The following is a 26,682-nucleotide window of genomic DNA, read 5'->3' as shown; positions in this document are numbered from 1 at the left end:
AAACCTTTGGGAAAAAACATTAGTAAGGCTTGGTTCCTCTTTTCAGAATCCTACAATTTGGATGTGTTTTTGTGGTTCCCGTCTAATCTTCCCACAAGCCAATAAGACGGGGAGTATTTTTCACTCCAGATTGGTGTTGCTGAAGAACCGATCACTGGGTCAGGTTCACCGTGGACCAAAGCCCTGGCGCCGTCAGCCCTGCCTCGTCTTCCTGCAGCTGACGCGGGCCTCATGACACCTGCTACTCTGCCTCTGTGTCCTTCCTCCTCCATGAAATGCGAAAATAAGACGCTGGACTTCAGGGGAGACTGATGGTTCAGACAAGTTTAGCTCAGCCTGTTGAATCCAGAGACCGGGTGGGACGGAGGTCAGCAGGCGAGGCCATGCTTCTGTGCAGGGTTCGTCCTCGTAGAAAATCCCAGGGCCAGTGGGGCTTAGAGAATGGCTGCCTAAACTCTGCCCCCCCCCATTTTTTTAAATAAAGATTTATTTATTTGTTTGAAAGGCAGAGTTAGAGAGTGAGAGACAGAGAGAGGTCCTCCATCTGCTGGTTCACTCCCCAGATGTGCCCAACAGCCGGAGCTGAGCCGATCCGAAACCAGGGGCCAGGAGCTCTTTCCAGGTCTCCCACGTGGGTGCAGGGACCCAAGCGCTTGGGCCATCCTCCACTGCTTTCCCAGGCACATGAGCAGGGAGCTGGATGGAAGTGGAGCCAGCACCCATACTGGATGCCAGCACCGTAGGTTGCAGCTTTACCGGCTATACCACAGAGCCTGCCCATTTTTTTCTGCTTATTTTTTCAAAACTTTGCTACTATGTGTTTTTAGTTCACATCAAACTCTTCTTGAAGGTGAGCCGGGGGGCCTTGGCTCTAACGACACGGCCAGCTCCTGGGAGGACAGAGACCCAGCCCTGGCCCGGCTCTGCCCTCATGATGGTGGATGCGCTCATCTAATTTCACCAATTAAGTCGTTTGATATATTAGGTCATTTTTGAGTAAATTATATGATTCACTGTTTTTAACAACTTGTTTTGGAAGTGGGCAAGACAAGCTGCATTAAGCCAGAGCCATCGGTCCTCCAGGAAGTACATCGGGGCGCAGACCGAGGTCCTACGTGTGGCCAGCGCTGCTGTGTTCTTAAAGCTGAAGCCAGAGAGACCGAGAACATGTGGATCTGACAAAATGCCGGGGCCACGTCACTGTCACTGGAGCCTCTTGGGTTTTTGAGGCTTGCTTATTTGAAAGGCAGAGTAACAGGTCTCGCATTCGCTGGTTCACTCCCTCAGTGGCTGGGCCTGGGCCAGGCTGAAGCCAGGAGTCTGGGACTCCATCGGGTCTCCCACGTGGGGGCAGGGGCCCGAGCGCTTGGGCCGTCCTCTGCTGCCTCCCCAGGTGCGTTAGCAGGGGGCTGGGTCGGAAGCGGAGCAGCCGGGGCTCCTCCAGGGTTCCAGCACCTATAGGGTGCAGCGTCACAGGCCGCGGCTTGACCTGCTGTGCCACAACACCAGCCCCTATGTGGAGGACCTCAGACCACCAGGAAGTCCCTTGTATTAGATTTTTTAAATACAAATATTTCAAAAGGCAGTTACTCTTCTGTTACCTCTGTGCACAGCGCCTGCCCCACCGCGACACAGGTACTCTGGAGAACACAGGTGCTATGTCGCAGTGTGGCAAAGCCTGAATTCTGAGAACAGTGCAGGAAGCCGCAATGTAGTCACCGCACACTCATCGTGAGTCCTCAGTGATGGGCACACCTGGAGGGGCAAGGTTGGGGTGGGCTGTGCTGAACTGAGACAGAAAGGAGGCAGAGTAGGAGCTGGCGCTGTGGCATAATGGGTAAAACCGCCACCTGCGGTGCCTGCATCCCACATGGGCACTGATTCAAGTCCCGGCTGCTCCACTTCCCATCCAGCTCCCTGCTAATGCACCTCAGACATTTGGGGAGTAAGGTAGCAGATGGAAGATCTCTCTCTGTCTCTCTGTCTCTCTCTCTCTCTCTCTGGGTGTGTGTTTAACTCTGCCTGCAGTCAGAGGTAGTGGTGGACAGGCAGCATGCAGTGCCTAGAGGCCCTGCGTCCCCCAGGGGCGGCCCGGCCCTGCCTTCTTTAGTGCTTGTCCTCATCCTTGGTGCTTTTCGGAGACGGTCTGTCTTGCGTCTGTCCTCTCACGTCATGGCAGCCTTGGGGCCAGCAGGACAGGTGCGGCTGTGTCCATCCACAGGAGAAGAAAGGGGAGTCAAGGGTGGCCTGAGAAATTGGCTAAGCGTGGAAGAAGCGCGCGAGAGATGCACGCGTATTGTGACTGTCGCAAGCCCGATAGGAAGAGCGAGGATTTCCCCAGCGATGTTCCCACATCCGTGGCGAGTGGAGGAGGGGGCCGCGAGGGGCCGCACAGTGCCGCCAGCTGCTCTCCGCATCCCACGTGGCCAAACGAGAGGGAGCAGGTGCAGTCGGGAGGGACAGCGCCTTCAGTTGCCAGGCCCACGGTGCATTTTGGTTTTTCCTGCTGTCAAGACCTGCTGCGCCCTGGCGGTTCTTAGTGACGTGTGGGGAGAGTCGGTTTTAACCGCTGAAGACGACACGACCCGCGGCGGCCCCTTTAACCTTGGACGGCCGCTGGCTTTGTTTTGCGAGTCACTCACAGCTGCGTGACTTCATGTCAAGCAGGCTGAATAGAGGAATGTTCGGTATTATAACGGTCACTAGGCAGACAACTGACGTGCCAGCGACGGGGAGGGGCCGGCTTCCCGGCACTGTGGAAAGCTACCGCGGCAAGGGCGCTGTTTTCCTTGGGTGGCTTCATTGTGTAGGTGGGTGGCGAGTTGGAATGAGGCTGGGGGGTGCAGGGCAGGAGGAGGGGGCCGTCCCCAGGGCAGAGCCCTTCCCAGCCGGGATGTCAGGTTGATTGCGGCAAATCCCTTGAAATCTATTGAAACTCCGCGTCTGCCGGTGCACAATGGAGCGAGGCCGCTCTGCAAAGAGCAAAACCTCCTCGGGCCAGTATTTCTGGGATTCTCTTATGGTTCAAAGCAAAGTGCACCTCTTTGTTTGGCCAAGTGGCCAGGATTGCCCGTCCACCTCCCCTCCCGGAGACGCGGCTCCCTCTGGGCTGCACGCTGCCGTTGGGTGCCGGCGTGTGCTCCGTGCACACACAGCGGCGACTCGGCCCGCTCCTTGGAATTCAGGACCTCCTGCGGGATGCGTTTGGCTGAGAGCAATTAGTTTCCAAAACAGCAATTACCAGAGTTCTGTGCCGCAGCTGGGAGCAGGGTTGCCTGCTTTGACCTATTTTGGCTGACTGCTTCCCCTCTGATAGTCGGGTTCCGCAGGCTCCTGGCTGCACCCCAGGGTGCCTCCCCTGTCCCCCGACCGCCACACAGAATTTCCATAAATTCACCGTCTTGTGGGCTCAGGAGGGTTTATCCTTTCCACGCAGCTTTGCTGTAAAAAGGAAATTTACTGGTAGCATTTTCTTCTACGAAGACCACAACGCTCTTCTCGTCCTTCCCAGATTGGCCTGAGCGTTGTGCATGGGGCCCGTGTGATCCAGCAAAACCATGTGGCCGTAAAGTGGCTGCCGTCACCACGGGCAACGGCACAGCGTCCCCAGCCCCTTGAGAGAGCCCGTGTGGAGATAGAACATGATGACTCGGCAGGTAGAACAGCCACGGCCGCGTTCCACAGCAGTCATCCGCTTGAGTCATCTCAGAGGTTTCTAGATTGTTCCTTCCAGCGGCAGTAAGTCCTCCACAGAGCCAGCCCCGTGGAGAATTCTGCCCAGCGCTGCCTTTACCCACGCACGTGCTGGCCGGACCCTCCTCCTTGGGACCCTGAAGGCTGCAGTGACAGGAGGCGTGGCGAGGGGAGCTCGAGCGGCTGAGCCCCAGGGCGGCGGCAGGGGTGCCAGGAGAATGGGCTGTCTTGTGACGACTGTCCCCGGGCTGTGCCTCCCTGATGGCCGGTGAGGCCGAGCACGTTGTGGGCGTCGGGTCTGCCCGTGTCGGTCTTGCTCCCGCAGCTCTGCAGGGTAACTGCACACCCAGTGGGGAACCCCTCTGTTCAAGTTCCCCAGGCCCTGGGTGGGTGCGGTGTGGCAAGGACCCTTTGGGACTCTGTGCCCCTTTTCCTGCTCTAAGTGACGCCCCAAAGCTAACGCAGTCCAGTTCATCAGTCTCTTTCAGGGCCAGTGCTTTCTCAAACTCACTTGTTAATTCTAAACTTTCCCTTAATGGTGTTGTATTTTTTATATATGAAACCATTTAGCTGCAGGTAATGATGGCTTTGCGCCTTCCTTCGTAGTCCTTTTTCTTGTTCTATCTCGTTACGGAACTGACTAGAATACTTTAGACGTGCGAGATTGGGAAATGCTGTTTAACACCAGTAGGCTGTGAAACAGATCTCGGAACCAAAGCTCGCTTTCTGAGTCACGTGGTCTCCAGAAGAGCTCGCGCCACTGTCGTAGACAAGCCGGAGTCGTGGAATCCACGTTCCAAGACGCCCTCGTCCTTACCCAGGTTTCGGTCAGAGACCCAAGGCAGCCAGACACGTAACCAGGGACAGAGTGATCGCGCCAGCACCACAGCCTGGCCGGACGGTGGGTGTGGCGACTCCCACTGCAGGTTCCTTGCTAGGCAAAGGGATCTCACGCAGTGCCGGGGACGTGGAATTAAGAGAGGTCAGTGTGGGTGGAACCCAGGCTTGTTTTCAGGATGCGCGTTTTCCATGAGCTTGGTGAAGACACGCGGAACGTGCTCCCCCTCCACTCCCTCTGCTCTCCCGGGACTGAAGGGCGAGGGCAGGGATGGGATGGCCCTGGGGAGGCAGGCAGAGGCAGGGAGGGCGAGAAGAGCTGGGCTTCCAGGGATGTGGGTTAATCCAGTTTCCAGTGTGTAAACCTCTGACGAAGAGTCACCCTCTGTGCTGCTACCCTATCTTGCCATCCCAAACAGCAAATTTTTTTTAAAGATTTACTTATTTATTTGAAAGGCAGAGTTACAGAGAGGCAGAGGCAGAGGCAGAGGCAGAGGCAGAGGCAGAGGGAGAGGGAGAGGGAGAGGGAGAGAGAGAGAGAGAGAGAGGTCTTCCATCCACTGGTTCACTCCCCAAATGGTCACAATGGCCAGAGCTGAGCTGACCCAAAGCCAGGAGCCAGGAGCTTCCTCCAAGTCTCCCATGCGGGCACAGGGGCCCAAGGACTTGAGCCATCTTCTACTGTTTTCCCAGGCCATAGCAGAGAGCTGGATCAAAAGTGGAGCAGACGGGACTCGAACCGGTGCCCTTAGGGGATGCAGGTGGTGGCTTAGCCCATTACGCTACAGCCCCAGCCCCCAGGAAAATCTTGAAAGGTCACCAATGAGTCCTTCCAATCTTGCTTGGTTTCCTAGGCCACTGCCCTGTGAGGTGCTTCTGGCATTAACTGTGTCCCAGGTGTGCCCTGATGTTCAGAGCGAAGCCCCCCGCCATGCTCAGTGAGGTCCCCAGGGCCCTGACACCCAGAGATGGTTCCAGAAGCCTAGTCCCAGGTGTATCTCAGGCAGCAAGAAACGGATATGCCGGGCATCACCTCCTGCTAGGGGATCCACAGGGCTCTCAGCCAGACTGGCTTCTGAGAGGGAAGGCGGGGCTGGGGGAGGGGCAGCGGTGCCCGTGGTCAGCCCCTCACCTAGCAGTGGAATGTCCTTGGATGTCAGAGAGGATCCCCGTCCCGCCCTGGTGCCCTTGCTGCTAACCACGGCAGGGGACGCTATGGCTTGGGGTAGCATCTCTCTGGGTCCTGTGTGCCTCAGCCTGGCTCCAGGCCATCATCAGGGCAAGGTGACCCTGGGCTGCTTGGTCAGCCACACGCCCACAGGACATCACAGCCCCCACCCCCTCGCAGCCGTCGTGTTCGGGGCCTGCTCTGCTCTGTGCCAGCCCAGTCCTCCCGGGTTTGCCGTGAGGCTCGGGCCCACCCAGCCCCGTCACTCCCTGCAGGAGTGGACCTCCCAGTGCCAGCAGCCCCTGGGTGCTCCCCCATCGCTGTGCACATCCGAACGAGCAGAGGCAGCGTCTGAAGTCCTTGTCTGCCCAGAGCCTGGGTCTCGGCCTGCACGCAGGGGTGCTGTGTGCATAGCTCGCTTCCTCCCTGGAGCTGGCGGCCTGTGCCAGCGGGGTGGGCTGTAACGTAGGCCTTCTGGGAGCCAGCGTGGAGCCGTGACCAGCTGGACATGCGCAGTCGTGAGGTAGCTTTGGAATCCCCTCCGTGTTTGTCTCTTGTGGATGACAGCAGACGTGGCCCGCGTTTAGCCCCTAGTGCTTGGCAGGGCTGTGTGCGTGTCCAAATGACCGTTCTGAAGTGCTCCCTGATGGCTGTGTGGGCAGGCTCATGGAACATGCTAGAGAGGGTTCCCCACACGCCTCCACCCTTGGGTCCAAGTGGAAGAACGTGGCATTTCCAGGGTACCCATGGAGTCCACGGCACACGCACACGAGGGGCCTGTCAGCTAAGCAGATCCGTTCCTTGCAGCGCAGGTGCACGACCTAGGAAGCTTGGAGCAATCCTGCGTGCAGCCAGCAGATGCTTCAACACCGTGCAGCCAGTGCTGGGCTCCTGAAAAGCCTTCAGTGACACAGGGAGATGGCTAAGGTCAAGGTCAAGCAAGCACCCAATTTTCCACACAGCGCAATCACCGTGCTGTAGAAAAACACAAGAGAAAAGACCGGAGCCGGGGTGCCCCGAGTCCTCTACCCCGAGCAGGCCACTGAAGCATGGCATCAGCCACAGACGCACCCTGGCCTGGGCCGGGAGGAAGAGAGGAGCCCAGGGGCTCCAGGTGCACTTGACCATCCCTCTGTGCCTGGCCACGCTGCGCCCTGACCCTGGGTTCCGCCCTCCGTGGCCGGGGTCCCTGACTTGGGCGCAGCTGTAAAGTGATCCTGCACCCGACAGGGGAAGGGACCCCTCCTGGGAAAGCTCGCTGTGCCTGGAGGGACAGCAGCTGAGCTCTGCTGTCTGCTGTCTGGCTTGCCCAAACCCATCCCCAAGGGGCTTGGACACCCGTCTCCAGGAAAGTGACATTCACTCGGCAGATGAAGCAGGAAAGAACCCTCAAGCCAAATGCATGCGATGCCTTCCTCCTCAGGGGTGGAGCCTGCCTCGTGCTGTTTCGCTGTCTTGGCGACACGTGTGTGAAGTGGGGATGAGAAATGGTTCGGAGGCCGCCATGAAGCCCTGAAGTCTGCCCGTGCATCGCGGCTTTGCGGAATCCAGGAGATTCCGGCTTCTCTTAGCAGCGGGCGTCCATCCCCGCGTCCCCGGAGTGGCCCTCCCTGGGGCTGAGCCCTGTGAAGCCAGAATCTGAGGCCTCGCCCCTGAGTGCGCGCCCAGGCTCGGCTCTGCGTTCAGTGCCCAGGTTTGATCTCTGGCTTCTCTGAATTCTGTTCTGCACTCCTCTCGCCCAGCGAGGCAGGGGGCCAGAGCCGACCACTTCCTCTTTTCCTGGAGAATATTCCAGAATCTGATTGTGTGTCTCAAGCATAGCCAGTCCTTTGTACCATGCAGGCAGCTAGAACGGGGCTGCACTTGGAAAGTTGAATAGAATGGCGCCATTCATGGAAGCAGATGAATTCAGAAACATGGGAAGTGAATACCAAAATGAAGTGGAACAAGCAGATTTTTATAGGATCCTTAAAAACCTAACCCGACAGAGAGAGCAGCCTAGGAAGCCCCTGTAACAATAGTTGCAACTCCGTGAGGGGCCCCGGCTGTGGGCACGGGGTTGAGTAGTTCCTGACCCCTCCAGTGACCTGGCCCAGGAGGCCTGCTTTTATCTGCACAGAAGGGAGCCATGGAGGAGAGGCAGTTGCTGCCTCTTTGGGGGAAAATGGGTCCCTTTTCATCCACATTGGGGGTTTTGCTCGAGGAACCAGGGGCGGGCACATCTGTAGGCAGCTGCCACAGCGCTGCCTCCTGTAGTTTCAGTTCTCAGTAGCAGGCTAGGCCTGCACCTGCTGCTCCCTGAGCAGTTCCTGGAGACGCGTCCTCGGGGCGCTGAGGGTCACCTCCCTGACTCCATGGGACACGCAGACTGCGGGGTCACCACGGGAGCTCCCAGATGCATCTGAGTGCAGGCGCCGGTCAGCCAGGCAGCTGCCAGTGGCCCGAGGGTCGGGAAGGGAAACAGCGTGAGTGTGAATGACACACAGGTGTGTGCTGGTAATACTTTGTGCGTGTAGGATGTATCACGCGTGCTCACCGCCTGTGCGGCTTCTGATCTCCATGCTCAGCAATGGAACAGGCGCGGGTGTTCCTGGGAGCCACCGAGGTGAAGCTAAGGGCCAGCAAAGTTCCTGCCGCTTAGGAACACATGTGGGCGTCTGCCCCTCTGCAGGCCGTTTATTGCTAAATTATATCCCAAACTAATTTTCAGACTGATTTCGTAAACCCTTATGGAGTCTGTTTTACACACATTTTGTATTCCATAAACATTTTACTAGCGGCTTCTGATCATTAGGAAAGAAGGGAGGAATAGTCAGTTCAGGCCAGTTGTGGAGGCGCACGCTTCCCGCGAGCTGTGGGGAGGGTGACCACGCCACAGGAGCCAGAGCGAGAAAGACACGCGTGTACGCATGTGCGCACACACACACGGCACTGGCACCTGCGGCCAACGTTCTAGAACTGGGGACCGCTCCCCTGCAGGGGACTGAAGGCCCAGGGTGCTGTTTAACCCCCACCATTGTGCTCGAAGCTGTAGGGACCACCTTGCTCCTAACCAGGGAGCTCGTGCCCACGAGGATGGGCCTGTGCCGAGAGGCAGCCGCGGGCACCCCAGGGAAGGCTGGGCGGAAAGTGCAGGCAGCCATTGCGCTGGCTGGGGAAGGCGTGGTGCTGCTTCTGACTGCTTTGCAAGGGCCCGGTCGCCTGCCTGCTCTCCGGTGGCTCCCACCCCAGGCCTGGCCCCATCCATGCAGGCGGGTGCCCGGCTGCTGTGCCAGGGCCGGGAGGCCCCCCTTGCCTGATGGCTGACAGCTGGGTTTCTCGTGGGGGGCTTGGTCCTCTGGGTCTCTGCAGGACACTTTCGGCTGGAGTTGCACCCCCGGTGAGGGGTGCTCTCGGTGACGGGAGCCTGGAGCTGAGAGCCTGCCTTGGGGTCCGAAGGCCAAGGCCACGCCTCCCTGCCCAATGCCAGCTACGGAGACGGGGGTCCATTTGCTCAAACCCCATTTTATTTTGTGAGAACAGAGGCGAGCCTGTGAGACGCAGAGCCCAGCAGACAGCTCACTTACTCGTAAATGGCTCAAATCGTTGCAATTATTCTGTTTTTACTTTTGTGCTGAAAATCGCTGTTTACAGAAAAGGGGACGGCATCCAGTCACCGAGGGAGGCGGCGGGAGCCTGGGGAGCGCTCCAGATGTGGGAGGGAGGCGGGGGGCGGGCCGTTGTGCTGCTTCTTGGCAGGGTTACCCACAGTCTCCGTCGCACCCAGTTTCCTTGAAAGGGGTAGGATCGGAGCAGGCTCCACGCCCCTGAGCTCCAGCCGGGCTGGCCCCGGGCCTCCTTGAAGCCTCTCACTCGGCTCAGGCCAGGCTGGTGGGACCCCGCGTCCTCCTCGTCCATCGGCCGAGGCTGAGCAGGCAAAGAAGCAGACAGAAGTAGGTCCTCCCCGTGATAGCTGGAATCCCCACAAGTGATCACTTTCCCAGCATCCCTGCCCGAGCAGTGGTGTGCCCAGCGCCTGCCGCGGTGCCTGGGACCCTGCTCCATGCTTAGTCAACCTGGCAGGAGGAGAAGAGGAGGAACGAGGGCAGGTGTTGGCTGCCAGGTTGCTCAGAGATGACTCACCCACGGCTCTCCGAGAGCTCCCAGGAGCGGAGCCCTGACCCAGGAGGGAGCCGCGTGAGCCCTCACTCGCCCGCACCCTGCACACTGGTGTGGATGACATCATACGTGAGGCGTGAGCTCTGGGCTGAGCGAGGGACAGGTGCTAAGGGCCGCCCCGGCCCCAGCCTGCAGGGTGATGGCGGCAGGAAGCAGAGCCAGCCCTCCTGTCATTCAGGAAGACAGGCACAGAGCGCCGGAAGGGGACGGAGAATGGGAGGGTCTCAGGGTCACCCTGTGCCCTCGACTGTCGAGTGGCCGCGTGGCGCCTGCAGCCCCGAGCCTCCCCAGGCCTCTGCTGGGTGGCACTTGAAGGCCTGCATCCCTTCCTGCGTCATGGTAGGGTGTTCGGGGGTTGCTACTAGCCAGAAGAGGTTTCTCATGTAGTAAGGGGAAGACTGCAGTGGCCCGGCTGGGTGGCAGGGCTGTTGGTGGCGTGTGGGGAGCTGCACTCCCTGGCAGAGGTCCCCTCCGAGGGCCGCGTGCTTGGCGTAGAGGCAGCGCCGCATCACGGTGCACTCTGGCACCCTGCACACAGTGCTCGGGGTGGGGGGTGGGGGCAGTGCTCTGCAGGGGGCGCCGTGGCCAGCCCTGCCGGGACTCGGCCTCCTTAGAAAGCAAGGCTGGAGCACCTAAGATCAGGGGCCAGCAGAGGAGGGTCCCGGTCAGGGGCTCTCAGTCAAGGAAATGTCAAACCCACGCGTCTCCACGCCCACCTGCAGGGCGCCTGTGTGGCTCCGTGGCTCCATTCCCCCACGTTCCCTCTGTGGCTGAGGATTCTGTGTGCTGGGCATCTCATGCCCGCAGAGGAGAGAGCCAGATGGAGACTGCGTGGCCTGACCCCACAGGTGGACCGTCCGCATCTGGCTCTTAGAACCAGCCACCTCCATTCAGTCCATAAAGCGAGTCCATCAAGAGCGGCGAGCGTCGGCCACAAGAATTCAGCTTAAAACACGGGATTCACGCACGAAGGTCTCTCGCCTGTGCTAACGCGGGAGCACCCATCACGCTGTGAGGGTACTCGAGGGTTCGGGGTCAGCCGGTGCTGCCCCGACAGCCTCCTCCCCGGGCAAGGGGCAGGCCCTCGGGCCCCTCCGTCCCTGGCATTAGCGGGCTCCCAGGAGACGTTTGGGGGAGCAGCGGCACGAGGTCCCGATCCGTGTCAGGAACGCGCCAGACCCAGCAGCTGCGACACCGTTGGTTCTCTGGGGACCTGCGGGCGGCTGTGCCTTATCAGCCTCTCCCTGGGGCCGGGACCGCCTCGTAGCCCGCGTCTGTGTTTCCCGGCTTTTGTTGCGCTGTGGCACAAGCTGTGTTTTGAAAGGACAGGGGCATAATGAAAGCGGATATGAAAGAAGGGCCCGATGACATCACTTGAAAGGCTGGAGGAAGTCTGCTCTTGGGGTGTTTGGACTCCCAGCGTGCGAGCGCTTGTGGTGTGGGAAGCGTGCCTTTTTTTTTTTTTTTTTTTTTTTTTTATTTATTTTTGATAGGCAGAGTGGACAGTGAGAGAGAGAGACAGAGCGAGAAAGGTCTTCCTTTGCCGTTGGTTCACCCTCCAATGGCCGCCGCTGCAGCCGGCGCACCAGGCTGATCCGATGGCAGGAGCCAGGATCCAGGTGCTTTTTCCTGGTCTCCCATGGGGTGCAGGGCCCAAGCACCTGGGCCATCCTCCACTGCACTCCCTGGCCATAGCAGAGAGCTGGCCTGGAAGAGGGGCAACCGGGACAGAATCCGGCGCCCCGACCGGGACTAGAACCCGGTGTGCCGGCGCTGCTAGGCGGAGGATTAGCCTAGTGAGCCGCGGCGCCGGCTCGGGAAGCGTGCTTTTGAAACACGGAGGGGAGCACGAAGCTGTTCGCTTGGGCGTTGTTTTGCGGTTTTAGCTTGGGTCCGTGGTGGTGAGCAGAGAACAGGGGCTCGGCCCCCTGGGCGACCTGGGCGACAGGCTCGGCACACTGCGTTTTAAACAGGAGAGGAAGGAGGCTCAGGGATGCGCTACCCTTGCCCTCTAAGCTCTCACCTTGGAGAAGGCGCTCTTGCCTGGGACTTGGAGTCGAGGGACTTCCTGTGCAGGGTGAAGGCCACCAGCTGGCCGGAGTCTGCGAACCTTCAAGCGTGCCCCTGGACAGTGACAGCGCAGCCCTGGCTCTGCACGGGGGTGTTGGATGGGCCAGCTGTGTGCCCTGGAAGGCCGAGGTAAGCAGAGGTGCAGGCGTCAGTCGTGGGCACCGTGTCCTGAGCCCGTTTTCTGAGCTTTTCTCCTTCCGTCCTAACTATGACCCCACGAGGCAGGAGCCGCAGATTCTGCTCCACTTAAAAAAAAAAAAAAAAGATTTTACTTATTTGAAAGGCGCAGTTACAGAGAGAAAAAGAGAGAGAGAGATGTTCCATCTGCTGTTTTCCCCGCATGACTGCAATGGCTGGTGCTGGGCCAGGCCAAAGCCAGGAGCCAGGAGCTTCATCCGGGTCTCCCGTGTGGGTGCAGGGGCCCAAGGACTTGACCCATTTGCTGCTGCTTTCCCAGGAACATTAGCAGGGAGCTGGATCAGGAGTGGAGCAGCTGGGATTTGAACCAGTGCCATGTGGGATGCTGGCGCTGCAGGTGGTAACTTAGCCAGCTGCCCCACAGCACCAGCCGCCTCCACCCACTTTGTAACTCAGGAGCCTGCCGGTCACGCAGCCGCAGTGCCGAGCCTGGGGCCCAAGCACCTGTTCCCACATGTGACTCCATTCAGAGCAGGTTGGCTGCCCGGCAGCAGTGCTCTGCCCCCTGACTGGAGGGTCAGGCCAGGCCAGTGACACAGAACAGGACCGTGGGGCTCTGAGGGCCCTGGGGACCCATCTAGGCACAGATCGGGGACTGGGGAGAGAGTGGGCAGCCTGTGTGCTATGATGTAGGAGTCGAGGCCAGACTGAGCTTGCAGATGCGTGCGTGTGTGCCTGTCGTGGAGTGGCCTTATTGCTGAAGCTCAGCATCGGACACTCCGGCTGCCCTTGTCCAGGGCAGATCTCATACTTGTAGGTCGATATTGCAACAGCTGTCATATGTGGTCTGTGTACATCATCCAGCAGTCTAGTGGGGAGCAGAGAGGACTGTGGGACAGAAACCCGCTGTTGGAATGCCCAGGGGAATAACCGACACGCAGATGACCGAGTGCTGCCTGCAGCCGGCGACCCCTGACGGGGACCCTCCTCTGCTGGCCCCTGACTGGGAGATTCCGCTGTGACTGGGAGCGGATTTTACCTCTTTTCCTGGGGCAAAGAGAAAACCGCACAGCCTGAGGCCACAGTGAAGGAATCCTGAGCCACTGCCAGTGTGCAGGGCCAAACCCTTCTAGAAGATTCTAGGACTGACTCACTTTGGCAGAGTGCACCCAAGAGGAAGGGAAGGCAGCGATTCGGCTTTCTAACAGAGCTGCCAGGCAGCAGGTACACACGGCGACAAGCCGCGGTGTCGCCACGGGCTCTGCGGCCCCGGCACTTGGCGGTCACATTGGGAGGATGAGGGTGCGTGTCTCCCACCCCACGCCTGCCCAGACAGCACCAGTACGGTTGCGTGGGTGCCAGCACCAGCCCACACCTTCCTTGCCCGGGCCAGTCCCCCGCAGCCAGAACAGAAAGCGTATTGTGTTCCGAAGGAGCACTGCCAGATCTCTCTCATTCCAGTCTTCTCGGATTTTCTCCCCAAACTGAGCTCGAAGGGGGGCATTGGGACAAAGGCCTTTTTCTGGGCTCGCCTCTCTGGCATTAAGAGCTGCAGGAACTTGTGCCCGCTTCAGTTCCGAGGAGCAACGTCGGATACCCACCGAGGACCCGTACGCCAACATCAACACATACGCACCAAGAACTGACATGCCGTATAATTAATTACAACGTAGGATAGATAACGCGTGAGCTAATGCCTGGGATCAATGGCGTCGTCGCTGTCTGTCAGGAGCTCAGCATCAACAGAATAGCTCATAAGTGTGCAAGGGCGTTGCATGCATTCTAAATATAGCGCTTGTGTGCGCTTGTGAGACGGGGTTGCTCATTGCTGGCTGTAGCTCCGTGATCGGGCGTTGAAGGCCCCGAGCGAGAACGGTATCCCCGAGGCTGCACGAGCCATGGGATGACAAGAGCCTGCGTAAGACGATGGCCTTTGATGTGGCCGCCTCTCTTCCTGTCTGTGTGGTGCGGACACTGGCACTTGGGTGAGCAGCGAAGGAGACACGGCCGCGGTCCGCTTTGGCACGGCGCATCGTCTCTGGCGCATACTTGCTGACGGGCAGTCGGGGAAGAGGGGAGTGATGTCGATGTACAGTGAGGTCTTGTTCGTTCGTGCCCGGTGTGTTTTCCCGGTGCGCTGTTTGCACCGCCGAGCAGCCGAGTCGCTAAGGGCGGAGCAGGTTAACGCAGGTGAGCATGGCAGATGGTGCGGATTCTGCCTCGTGCTGGGCGCCCATCCTCTCTTGCACGAGACCCGCTCTCCTTACAAGGGCTGCTGTGGCTCCTTCCCTCGTGTCCTGCCCCCCGCGCACCTGCACTTCTCTATGCTTTACTGTAGAGTTTCTCTACTTGGTGGGGAGTTAACGTGTCTATGTTTTTCTTTTTAAAGATTCATTTACTGGGACCAGCACTGTGGTGTAGCGGATTGAGCCGCCGCCTGCAGTGCCAGCATCCCATATGGGTGTTGGTTGGAGTTCTAGCTGTTCCACTTTCCATCCAGCTCTCTGCTGTGGCCTGGGAAAGCAGTAGAAGATGGTCCAAGTCCTTGGGCCCCTGCACCCACACGGGAGACCAGGAGGAGGCTCCTGGCTTCAGATTGGCACAGCTCTGGCTGTTGTGACCATCTGGGGAGTGAACCAGCAGATGGAAGACCTCTCTCCCCTCCCTCCCTCCCTCTCTCCCTCCCCCCCCCCCCCCCGTAGCTCTGCTTTAGATTCATTTATTTACTTAAAAGGCAGAGTTACAGAGAGGCAGACAGACAAATGAATCTGTAGCTGGTTCACACCCTAAATGGCCTGGATTGGGCCAGGCCGAAGCCAGGAGCCCAGAACTCCACCCAGTCCTCCCTTGTGGCTGTAGAGGCCCAAAGACTCGGGCCATCTTCTGCTGGTGCAGCAGGGAGCTGGATCGGAAGTGGAGCAGCAGGAGTGTTTTGGTTTTTGTTTTTTTGTTTTTTTTTTTGTTTTTTTTTTTTGACAGGCAGAGTGGACAGTGAGAGAGAGAGACAGAGAGAAAGGTCTTCCTTTTGCCGTTGGTTCACCCTCCAATGGCTGCCGCGGCCGGCACGCTGCGGCTGGTACACCGCGCTGATTTGATGGCAGGAGCCAGGTGCTTCTCCTGGTCTCCCATGGGGTGCAGGGCCCAAGCACTTGGGCCATCCTCCACTGCCTTCCTGGACCACAGCAGAGAGCTGGCCTGGAAGAGGGGCAACCGGGACAGAATCCGGCGCCCCAACCGGGACTAGAACCCGGTGTGCCGGCACCGCAAGGCGGAGGATTAGCCTAGTCGCTCCTATGGGATGCTGGTAGGCGGAGGCTTAACTCGCCACACCACAGGGTGGGTCCCTAACATGTCTATTAAACATTGCTGATACTCTTAGAGCCGGAGTTACAAAGTTGCAGGAGTAGGGGCGGCCCTGCCCCCACACTGCTTTCCCCGTAGCCCTTCTGCCTCAGGTGTGTGACTTGCAGAATGCGAGCTGTGCACCGCATCAGGGCAGAAATGCCTGTACGGAGGAAGAGAGGGTGGGTGCCGCCGGCGTGAGTGGCAGGCGTGGCGGGGTCTGAGCCGCCCTGAAGAACACTCCAGGCTGAAGGAACAGCGCGGCCGAGGCCTGCCCTTGTGGAAGGGGCCCCAGGCGTTCACACGCGGTGCATCTAACGCCCTTGACATTCCATCCCCGCTCTCATTTGACATTCAGTTGGAGCTGAAAGGGAAGAGGACTTTGAAAGCAGAGGGAATGGGGGCTCCACGGGTGTGGAACCCCAGCTGGACAGGAATCCTAGCAAGCACCTAGGACTGTTGGGGAGTTGAGGTTCAGGATGCATTTATCTTGGGAGCAGAGCGAGACGAGGACTTAGCCCCAGTGGTGCTGTCCGGCCTAGCCCCCTCTTGCAAAAGCTTGCGGGGGGACCTTGTATCAGGGACAGAGAGGCAGAGAGGCCAGGGGAAGCTGGTTCCAGAAGTGGCTCTATTGACAGACCCACCAAAGAATATGGGACAGCAGCCCAAGGACTTCAGATGGAAGCATGCGTGCCGGCTGTCTCGGCTGTGTGTGTGTGCACATGGGCGCTTGCACGTGCCGGCCCCACCCATGCCTGCAGGAGAGCCTGAAGCAGGCTGGGTGGCACCTACAGGGGCCACCCTGTCCCCACAGCCGCCTGGCGTGCCGGGATCTTGTGCACACGGTGTGGGCACCGAGCCTGGTAGGGCGAGGAAGGTGAGGGTGGGATTTGGCAATGGGTGGCTTTGCTGGAGGCTCAGAGCTGCGTCGGAGACTCGGACGCTTTGTCTCGTTTATAACTCGGAGCCTTGGGAATCCCACCCAGGAAGTCATCCAGCCTTGAGTTTCTGGAACCAAGTAAACAAGGCCTTCCTCAAAATAGCCTGGAGCCGCGGCACGCAAATCTGTGAATCGCATGGCAGGAAGCAGTGGATGGCGGAGCCGTGGGTGCCGCGGTTGCTGTGGATACGGCGAGTGACACAGGGGTTGGCGAGTTCACGGGCGTTGTAGATAAGAGGGCGGCAGCGTGCGGGGGCTCGCCATTAGACGATGGGAAAGAAAATTTAAAATGTGGGCGACCGTGCCTCAGACAGGCGCACCTCTAATGCTGCAAGACAGGGTCCCCCCAGTCACCGTCGGGGGCCTCCTGGCCTCCTGCCACCTTCTGGCCACCCACGTGGTGGCCCCACAGCCTGTGCGGTCTCTGACTCCCACCTGCCCGCTCCTAACAGCCTCACTCCATGCCCATTCCCCGTGCGTTCGCTGTGTGGCCCTCGGGTCCTGCACACAGTGGGGTCTCCACTCGGACTCGGGGGCGGACCCCACTGTGGACACTGTGAGAGCGGGCAGCGGTCGCCTCGCCCAGCCGGTGCCGGCAGGGTCTGCACCTGCACGGGCTGCCCATCTCCCAGCGAGGGCACAGCTCAGGTCACCTTCTGCCTGTAGAAGCGAGGCGATGGCCAGGGCCGGGGACGTGTGGCAGGAAGTGCCTGGCCACCCTGCCCACTCAGCCTCTTGTCTCCACATGCAGCTGGGCCCACCCACACCTGAGATCACCTGCAGCTCCAGGCCAGGCATTTCTGAAAGGAAACGTTGGCTCATCCCCCTTGGCTGGGTTTCAACTCTCATTCCTGTGTCTGGAGCCCGGGGCCCCGGAGCTGGCTGCCCGGTGCTCATGACCCCAAGACGCGGGTGGCATGAGAGACCCCGGGCTGTGTCTCTGGGTCCTCACCACGGACTTGAGTATCAGTGTCTCACTGAGTGCAGGGGCTGCTGCAGCCACCGCCTCGCCTGCACCCTGCCCCTTGCCGTGGCTGTCTGCCGCGTGACTCATGCCTGTCCACTCCCCATTCCTGCCGTCCACCCGCACACGTTCTGGGCAACCCCATGCCTTGGCCTCTGAGTGGAACGAGTCATCCCGTCTGCCATTCAGCCTGCTCTAGATGCCTTCAGGGTGCATGACGTAATGCGGAACACGGTCTGCCCACTGCCGCCGCCTCCACGCCTGCCAGGCCCTCCCCGTCGGGTCAGGTGCCGGGCTTGGGGACTCGGGGGTTTTGTGGAGCCGGTCTCTCGGCGGGCACCCAGGTGTGGCTGACATCACTCCGTTAATGCAAACTCTATCTGGCCAACTCCCCGAGATTTTGAGCTGCCTGAGGAAGACATAGCGGGTGGCCAAGCTGGCCACTGTGGCTCAGTAACATGCTAACTACACGGGTGTGGAATGCAGGTGCACGCTCCTTGCAATGACAGTGCAGGGGAAGGAGTCCGGTGGACGGGGAGCAGCACCGGGGTTCGTCTGCAGTGTCCCCCGCACCTGAGCCGGCGCTGTCATCCTGAGAGGTCGCCCCTTTTCAGCCACCATCGCGACTTTCTGCGACTCCAGCCCCGGTCCCACAGGCAGACCTCCTAACTCCGCCAGGGCCGGCAGCAACCATGATGTTAACCGTGCTGGAACCCGCCGGCGCCCAGGGAAACGGGCAGTCATTGGAACCGTGCGCCTCCAGCACCAGGGCTGCTGCGGCTCCGAAAGGCTACAGGTTTCCAGTGCTGCGGTCCAGCTCTGCAAACTGGTCCAGGGGGACTGCGTCCATTTCCAATGTCCTTGGAATGCGGTGGCACAAAGGAAACTGGACTGGGTGCCGCTCCCGCCGGGCTCACTGGGAGAAGGAGTTCTGTTCTGTGTGCGGTGGCTGGGACCTGCACTTCCTTCTCTTCTACCTCGCCTTATTAATACCACGCGGGAATGACTTCCTGCATTCCCAAGGCTGCGTGTGCGGAAACGGCTTATATTTCCTGTTTTGATAAACTCAGAGTTTTACTGGGAACTTGTTCTTGACTTGGCGTGCTTCTGGGCTGGCCGGCTGCGGGCCCAAGAGGATAATTCTAGAAAGCTCTGCCTGCCTGGACTTGTCTTAGAAACAAAGACTGATGTAGATTTTCTTTCTTTCTTTCTTTTTTTTTTTTTTTTTTTTTTTTTTGCCTTAAGATATGAAAAACGGTTGCTTTTTAACAGTAGGCGGTGCGTACCTTTGGTGTCGCTTAGAACGGGCTCTCCTGTATTCAGAGCGAGCCTGGCGGGGTGCAGGGGGCTGTTTGGGGCAGGACATGGGTAAGCTCTTGCAGCTGCCTCCTTGGCTGGAGGTGCCTTGGCCCCACAGTCTGCAGAGGACAGACTGTCCTTTGGCGTTAGGACGCCTGAGTTTTGTTTCTGCATTTTCATCTCAGCGTGATTAATACCCATTTCTTACGTGGGCACTAACAGTGGCTGCGTCGTGTCCCTTCACCCGTGTGTGAGCGGGGGGTTCAGTCAGCCCTGAACCCTGACTCTGCACACAGCCTCGTGTGCTCGGGGATTCAAGACCCCAGGGGATGAGCACAGCTCATGCTGCCCATGGGGGACACAGCTGCCCTCCCGGGCTGAACACCTGTCTGTGTTTTATGTGCCGGCGTCGGAGCTGTTGTGAAACCTGGTTTTCAGTGTGCAGAGTTCAAATCTGCCCTGGGGAGGAGTGACACGGAGCAGTTTGCTGGGTGTTCTGAAATGGGGCCACCGCTCAGACGCCTACAGAGGAACCCCGCCCTGCCCCCGCCCGCGCCATCCGTGGAGGCAACACGAGACGCCCTCTGCCCGCACCCAGGGCCCCTCCCGTGAGAGGCAGGGCCAGCACCTGCAGGGCGGATGTCCTCCTAATCCCGCAGCTGCTGCTGCCCGTCCGCCCCTGCTGCCCGCTCTGCCCCGTTTGGACGTGACGGAGGATGTCTCTGCTGGCAGCTCCAGGCGCGAAATTCTCGACTCGAATCTGACCGCAGCCTGGGCCAGGAACCAGAGCCTTGGTTTCCTCCGAGAAGGCCATGTCTTCCCCTCTCCACTGGCGAGAGCCTTGCCTTGGCCACTCGGTCACGTGTCCGGGGCGACTGTTAGGCACAGAACCATCCAAGGACGAGATTTCCCATGGAAACGCCAACCAAGAGGCCCTTGGCCTGGCCCTGGCCCCTCTGCACCTGGAGCCAATGAGGAGAACATGACCTAAGTTTTCCAGAGCAGACACCCGTGCGCCCGCCTTGCCAACTGGCCCGGAGGCAGTCCCGTCCTTTCCAAGTCCAGCCGTTTCTGATTGGCGCAGCAGCTCTGGCCACCCGTCCAGAACAGGGAAGATCCGAACAGGAAAAGGCCCCATGGGCTGCTGCGAGCCGGGAGAGGAGCCTCGAGCGGCCAGCCCTCGGGGAGCGGGGGCCGCAGGGACGCCCGGGGGCCGGCACTCCCGTGCGCCGGCTGTGCCTGGTTGCCTAGGTCGGGGAACACATGGCACCTTCTCCTCCCAAGGACGTGGCCCGGCCGTGTGCGACTCCTCGCTGTCTCCAGGCGAGGGCCATTCCCAGCGCCGGTTAGGCCGTCATACCCCACCGCGCTCACCTAGAAATCACAGCTCTGCTAACCAGTCAGCTCCTAGGCATGCCTCCCGAGGGGGTACGGCGTCTCCATGCGTGGGGGGACAGCAGCCTGTCCACGGGGGCTCGCCTCTCTCCCTTTGTGTGCCAGCCCCTCCTCGGTGCCTCTCCCTGCAGGCTTGCTCCCACATCTACTCTGCTGCCCGGCCCCTCCACCCCACCCACCCCGGCAGTCACCATGCACAGCACGGGGTGTGTGTGGCCGGGGGGGGGGGGGGGTGTCGAGGGCCTGAGTGGCTTCAGATCCACGCCGGTTGAAGGTGTTCCTGGTTTTCTGACGGTGCTGAGCTCCGGGCCTTGCTCTCCTAGGCCTGGGGCCCTGGGGGCCTGACAGTTCCCTCTGACAGCAGCCAGGGGAGGGCCTGGAAGGGAGGGAGGAACAGAGTGCAGCCCCAAGGCCTGAAATCCACCTGGGCCTCCCTGCTGGGGGGGTGGGACTCTCCCTGAGAGCTCCTGGTCCCGTGTCCCCCTCCCCCAGCCGCCTACCACAACTCAGACCACATGACTGCATGGGTGTCGCTGTGTGTCACTGTGCATGTGGCTGTGTGTGAGGCATGTGTGTGTGCTTGTATGTGTCCCAGTCACACACACAGTCTCAGTCCCACACACAGTCTGCTCCACCTGTTCGCATGCTGTGAGCACAGGGCCCACATCCCACCTGTCGCCCCCCCTTACACCCGGCGCACCACAGCGCTCGGCCCAGGGTGAGCACCGGGTGAGGCGTGCACGGGTGGCTGGGTGAGTAGTTTGTAAGGTGAGGAATGGGGAATCCGCTCTGAGACCCCCGCCTGCCATCCTGTCCCCTTGAGGTTGTGCACAGGCTCCTGGGTGGGGAGAGCTGAGCGTCCCAGGGAAGCAGGCAGGCTCGCTGGCTCCCACAGCTCTGCAGCCACCTGTGTCCTCCGGCCCTGGGGAAGGAGAGTTTGCCCTGAATGGACACAGCACGGGCTGTGACCGGCTCTGGGGAGCCTCTTGCCCTGGGGCTCAGTGTCCTCCTTCAGTGGCCACACGGTGAAGTCCAGGGTCAGGCAGACTTGGGCTGTCCCTTCCTCCCCTCCACGCTGCTGCCGGGGGGTTCCAGCCACAAGAGGCTTCTGCAGGAGGTAACAGCTGGTTCTCCTCCGACCCGTGGTTCTGCAGCGGAGTGTGCATGCTTGCCAAGACCCATGGCTGGATCTGGAACGGGTCCTCAGACACCCCAGGCCCCGCGGGGAGCAGCCTGTCCCACGGAGAGTGTGCGGCTGGGCGCGGCGCCCGCTGTGGAGGGGCGGGGGTGGGAGCCGGTGGGGGTGGGGGAGTCATTTTCACGGAGGAGCTAACGCTGGTTGGTGGTGGTTTGTGCATTTCTTCCGGCCGTGAAGCCAAGATGCAGGGTGAGGGCCCGGCTTGGGGCTGGATGGGTGTGCGCGGGGCCCCACACCCCTCAGCCCAGTGCCCCAGGGAGGCGCACCTGTCCGTCAGGCAGGGGAGGGCCAGGGCTCAGGTGGGACACCATCTACAGCACATACTCTCCCCTAACCAAGTAAATATTTCTGTCCGCCCTGGAGACCGGCATCCCCGTGTGCAGCACTCGCCTTGCTGGAATGTACAAGAGCTGCTCTGAAGGGCGGCTGAGATGCCGGTGGGAACACGCGCACACACGCGTGTGTGTGCACCTGCGCCGCTGGAGTGTGCTCATGGGGCCCGTCTGGAGGGCTGTCCCCCTGACCTGGTGACCCAGGGACTCTGAGCCCCGGGCACGTGGGTGAGACGCGTGGCGACTAGGGACGGCCCGCTCGGCCACAGTTCCTGGTTCCAGAAGCGAGAACGCCCCCTCGCATGTCGTGCAGAACCCTCCTCTGAGTCCGGCGACTGTGCCAGACCCTGAGCCGAGCCCGCTCCGTCAAGTTTGAAACCGTAAAGTGACTTCAGCTGTGGGTTTACGGGAGGGATTTGGCAAGTCGCTGTAGGGTCGAGCTTCAGCGCGTGGAGCTGCGGTTGGAGAGCAGGGGTTCCGCTTCGCTCCGCCTTCAGAGTGAGTTGTGGATTAGAGTGAGTTAGGACTGCCCACAGGTGTACGCTCCGCGCGGGCAGAGGCCTGGCTTGGGTTCCTGGCTCCCAGCTTCAGCCCAGTCCGGCCCCAAGCGTTGGCTCTCGCGTCTTCTGCAGGTGCCTCCTGCGTCTCTGGGCTCGGCCTGCGCCCCACAGCCCTGATGAGTGGTGTCACCCCAGGTCCAGGGGACACCCTCCTCCGCGTTTGGGCCCCAGGGCCGACTCAGCACCTGGCCCTTGGTAGATACTTAAGCACCCAGGATGGGCAGCACCAGTGGCCGGTCCTGCTGCCCCCTGCGGGGTCCGGGCTCCCGGTGCCTCCTGGTGCCGGCGGCGGCGGGGGAGGCCGGTGTGCTCCTGGGGAGACCTGGTGGATTTCCTCTGTGGGAAGTCTCCATAACTTCTGCTGAAGTTTGCTGTTAACCCGAAAGTGCTTTAGAAGCTGAAGTCTGGGTGTTCACTCCTATAACGAAAGCCTCGGGGGGGTCGTTGGTGGGCGCGGGCAGAGCCCCCAGCAGGGGCCAGCAGCGTCCTGAGTAACCTCTCCTCTGCCTTTGCAGGGCGTGAAGAAGTCGGATGTCCCCTGTGGAGGCCGAGACTGCAGCGGCGGCTGCCAGTGCTACCCGGAGAAAGGAGGCCGCGTAAGTCCCTGCGTCACCGCGAGCGGGGTCTTCCCGGCACTGGAAGCGCCAGTGCCCGGCACGTGATGCGTCAGCTGTGAGCTTTGCTGAGATGCCGGGCGACCCGTGCCGCTCCCCGGCCACACGGAGAGCAGGGCTGACTTCTAGAAGCACCTTCGCCCTTGCTCACGTCGCACACACAGCCACCCTCGGCGTCGGAGGGGCTTGGCTCAGGACCCCCTGCTGCCCCAGACTCCAGGTCCCTCCTCTCAGCCCAGCTGGTGCAGTGTTGGCATAGGAGCTACTTACAATGCCCTGTGCCTTACGGCAGGCCTAGATCGCTTAGAACGCCTGGCACGGAGGCGTGGCTGTTGTGTGGGGAATAACAAGAACTAAAGCCCACAGCACAGGTGCACTGTGGCTTCTGGTGTTTTCAACCCGGTGTGGCTGGATCCCCAGATGTGAAGTCTGGATACAGAGGGCCATGTTGTGTGTGTGTGTGTGTGTGTGTGTGTGAATATATAAAGCACAACTCTTTCATGCTTCTACTGTACGTAAGTGCTGCAGACAGAGGTATACAGACCGGAGCGCACCAGCACTATAGCGCTGATGGCTGTTCTGACTTCTGAACTACTCGCGCCCTGGTCGCCCACTTTACAGAGGGTGAACAACAGAGCCCTGCTCAAAACCTTCAGTGAGCCCCTGGCAGTCTCTGGGCCACTGACCCAGCGTTGGGTTCCCTGTGTTCAGGTGCCTGTTAGAACAGTCGCTCTGTCATTCTGAGGTCCTTTCAAAATCCTTTTTTCCAATCGGCTTTGTTCTGAAGAGACGTCTTTTACATGTGTGTCGCAGCCAGCCCTTCGTGGGGACCAGGGCCCGCTGAGTGCCAGGTCTCCTGCGTCTGGTTCCTGGACCCAGGGCCATGCGCGTCTGTGCCATTGTCTGGCGAATGCCAGGCTGCTGGAGGCTGCTGGGAATTGCTGTGTGCGTCACACTGTCGTTGTGGGTACCAGAAACTGTGGCCAACCTCGGGGTCCCAAGTGAGCTTCACCCGGCTCAGCCCGGAAATCGGCTTTCAAAGTAGCCCCGCCCTCTTCCTAGCCCTGGGTAAAGCAAGCGGGGGCCAGAGTGTGGCCCTGGAACTGGTCCTTGATGCCACTGGGGTACCGCAGTCCTGTTCCACCCCCACCCTGATTCAGGCAGACCGGTGACACCTCGGGGGAGGGGCTGCTCGTGCATGCAGGGGTCTCGGCCATGGGTCACTGACCCTCATCAGTGGCAGAGACCCCAGCCAAGGGGCTCCCGTCCCCAGCAGTTCTCAGAAACGGAGATGTTTGGTTCAAGTCCGGTTTCCCTGCTTGGAGCTTCGGGCCCGGCCCATGGGCGGTCACTTGTAGGCTATAATGAGGATAAATATTTTCTGAATCTATGGAAGCCGTTCCATGAGCTCTAAAGTCCCCTGGGCCCGCAGTGAGGGATTTTCCCAGCCGTGCCCCCGCAGGCGCGGTGAGACGCCCCACGCGCCCCTGGCTGCGTGCTTGGCCGGCTCGGCCTTATATGGACACAGAGTAGATAAATTAGTGGTGCACAAACATCTGTGAGCCCAGCCTGTGCTGGGTGCAGAGACCACAGGGCTCTGCATTCTTGTCTGCGTAATCAGCCACGCAGAACCCAAACACGCGGAGGAGAAGGCTCCCGGCTCTGGTCTTTCTCACTTGCTCTGATTAGCTAAAGCAAAGCCGGCATGTCAAAGTTCTCCATAACGCCGGAACAAGCATTCTGGTCTTTAGCCATGAGAGCTGGTTCCGAGGGGTCCTTCTGCACCGTCGCCTGCGGCAAGGCAGACATAGGTCTGGGACTTCTTTATCTCCCCGGGTCCCCAGCCGAGGAAACACCTTGAGTTTGCGTCTGCACATGGCAGCGAGAGCCCGATGCCTTCTGGTTAACGTGGTTAACCCGAGTGCCCCAAAACTTCCCGTGGCCTTGGCTCTGCCCCGGCTCTGCCTGGCTCTCGGCTCCGAGTGCATTGCCTCGAGACCTGGCAGGTGTCTCTCTGGGGCAGAGCCGCAGGGACCCCATCTGCGAGTTCTCTGTGGGCAGGTGGCCCTTGGGTGACCTGACACCCTGCCGGCTCTGTGCTGCCCCGGACCCCTGCTGTGGTGGGACCACACAGACCTCATCCTCTGAACAGTCGGCATGCTGTCGCACACTGGTGGGTAAGAGGGTGAAGACGGGGCTGCTGGCAACGGTGAGCCTTAACCTGGCCACTTGTCGCCTGCTTGGGGACATCAATGTCCCTGTGAAGGTGTCTACGGTTGGGTCAGCTGCATATGCCTCCCTGGAGCCATTAGGATCTGTTTTAACTCTTAAACAGTTAGAGCGAACAGATCTGCCCGAGTGTGCCTCTGCAGAGGGTTGGGTTTTTTTGAAGTAATGTGAGACGTAAAAATAGCAGTTGGACAGAGCTGGCCGTTCAAGAGCTGCGTGCATGGTTTGTTCTTTCCCACAGCTTCCCCTGGGCTCCCTGGCCTTGAATTTTCCCCGCGGTGCTGCTGCAGGCGCCACGAAAGCGCCCGGCCGCACATCTCCACCCACGGTGCTTGGTGCACGCGGCCTTATACGGACATGGTACCCGGCCGAAGTGTTCCTCACCGTGGGGACAGCCAGCACCACAAGCCGGCGTCACTGTGGAACCACAGAGCAGCGTGGGGCTGGGTTCCAGTCTGTCTCAGTGGCTCCCAGCCCCTCCCCTCCACCTGACACCTGTCACTCAGCACCAGTCCACACTGCCCAGCCCGCGTGTCTCTCCTCTTCTTCCCTTGTCCACGGTGGCGATGGACAGGGGTCTCAGAGTGGGTCCCCAACAGAATCTCCACAGAGCAGCGTCCCTGGCACCACGCGATACAGACTCCAAGTGCAGGAGCCGCAGGGGAGCGGCCAAGGTCTCAGCCGTGGCGGTAGGCAGCTTTGCCTCTGCCCTGGGCTCGCCTGGAAGGCTGTGCGCGTCCTGGGGCTGATTTTAGCTCATTCCTTCAGTTGCTCTGCCAGGGTTCTGTTCCACCACGCATTGGGTTTTGGCCGTGAACTCTGATCAGACTGCTTGTCTCAGATCTGTCGTGGCCTCAGCCTAAGGCAGGCAGAGACCCCAGGGAGGAGTAGGCACAGACGTTGTACCGGGCCCCACGTTGGGGGTTAATGAGCCCTGGCAGACTACAGTGAGCAAGCGAGAAGCCACCCCCTCGGCCCCCGGCCCAGGGAGCTGGAATCGCATGCACCCGGGCATTCGTGGGGCCACATTCTGTGGACTTCCGGAAGCTCGCAGCTGACAAGGGCATGGGCCTCCAAGCTGTGTCTAGCTGCTGCATTTGTAAATGTAACCGAGTTTCCCACGGTCTCTGGGGGCCCTGGACTCGGGCCAAGTCCTGGGTGCGTAGTTCTGAACCTCGCAAAGTTCTCTCGAGGCAGCGTGTGAGTCACAGTGAAAGAAGCCAGAGCTGTAGCCCACCGTGGCCCCGTGGCCGTGGAGCCCCTGGGCATGTGCACCGCGTGTCACCTGTGGCCTCTCGTGGCCCCCGTGGCCAGTGCTGCCTGGCTCGGGTATTGAAGTCGTGGGGTCAGTCTCAGTCCTGCTGTGGTGGTGGGCGCACTTCCAGAGAGATGCTTTTTTTTTTTTTTTAAGATGTATTTATTTAATTGAGAGGCGAGGTGGGGAGGTCCTCCACCTACTGGTTTACTCCCCAATGGCTGCAACGGCCAGAGCTGTGCCAATCCAAGCCAGGAGCCAGGAGCTTCTTCCAGGTCTCCCGTGCGGATACAGGGACCCAAGCACTTGGGCCATCTTCTACTGCTTTCCCAGGCCACAGCAGAGAGTTGGATTGGATGCAGAGCATCCGGGATTCAAACCGGTGCCCACTGCAGGCGGCGGCTTTACCTGCTATGCCACAGCACTGGCCTCTAAAGCTTTTTAAAAATGTTTATTTGAAAAGCAGAGTGAGAGATGGAGACACAGAGAG

The 26,682-nt window shown here is 60.1% G+C and overlaps 1 protein-coding gene across 1 annotated transcript in view; it reads left to right on the top strand.

Moving 5' to 3' along the window:
- The window catches only part of COL4A2 (collagen type IV alpha 2 chain), a 135,234-nt gene that overhangs the window by 16,128 nt on the left and 92,424 nt on the right, over positions 1-26,682 (top strand). The window contains exon 4 of the mRNA XM_051849971.2: positions 22,610-22,690. Coding sequence (XP_051705931.2) covers positions 22,610-22,690 — 81 coding nt within the window. The remainder of the gene's footprint in view (positions 1-22,609; positions 22,691-26,682) is intronic.

This window comes from Oryctolagus cuniculus, chromosome 9, assembly GCF_964237555.1.
Source record: "Oryctolagus cuniculus chromosome 9, mOryCun1.1, whole genome shotgun sequence".
In the NCBI taxonomy this organism is placed as follows: Eukaryota; Metazoa; Chordata; class Mammalia; order Lagomorpha; family Leporidae; genus Oryctolagus; species Oryctolagus cuniculus.
This window is presented reverse-complemented; position numbering and strand designations above follow the sequence as displayed.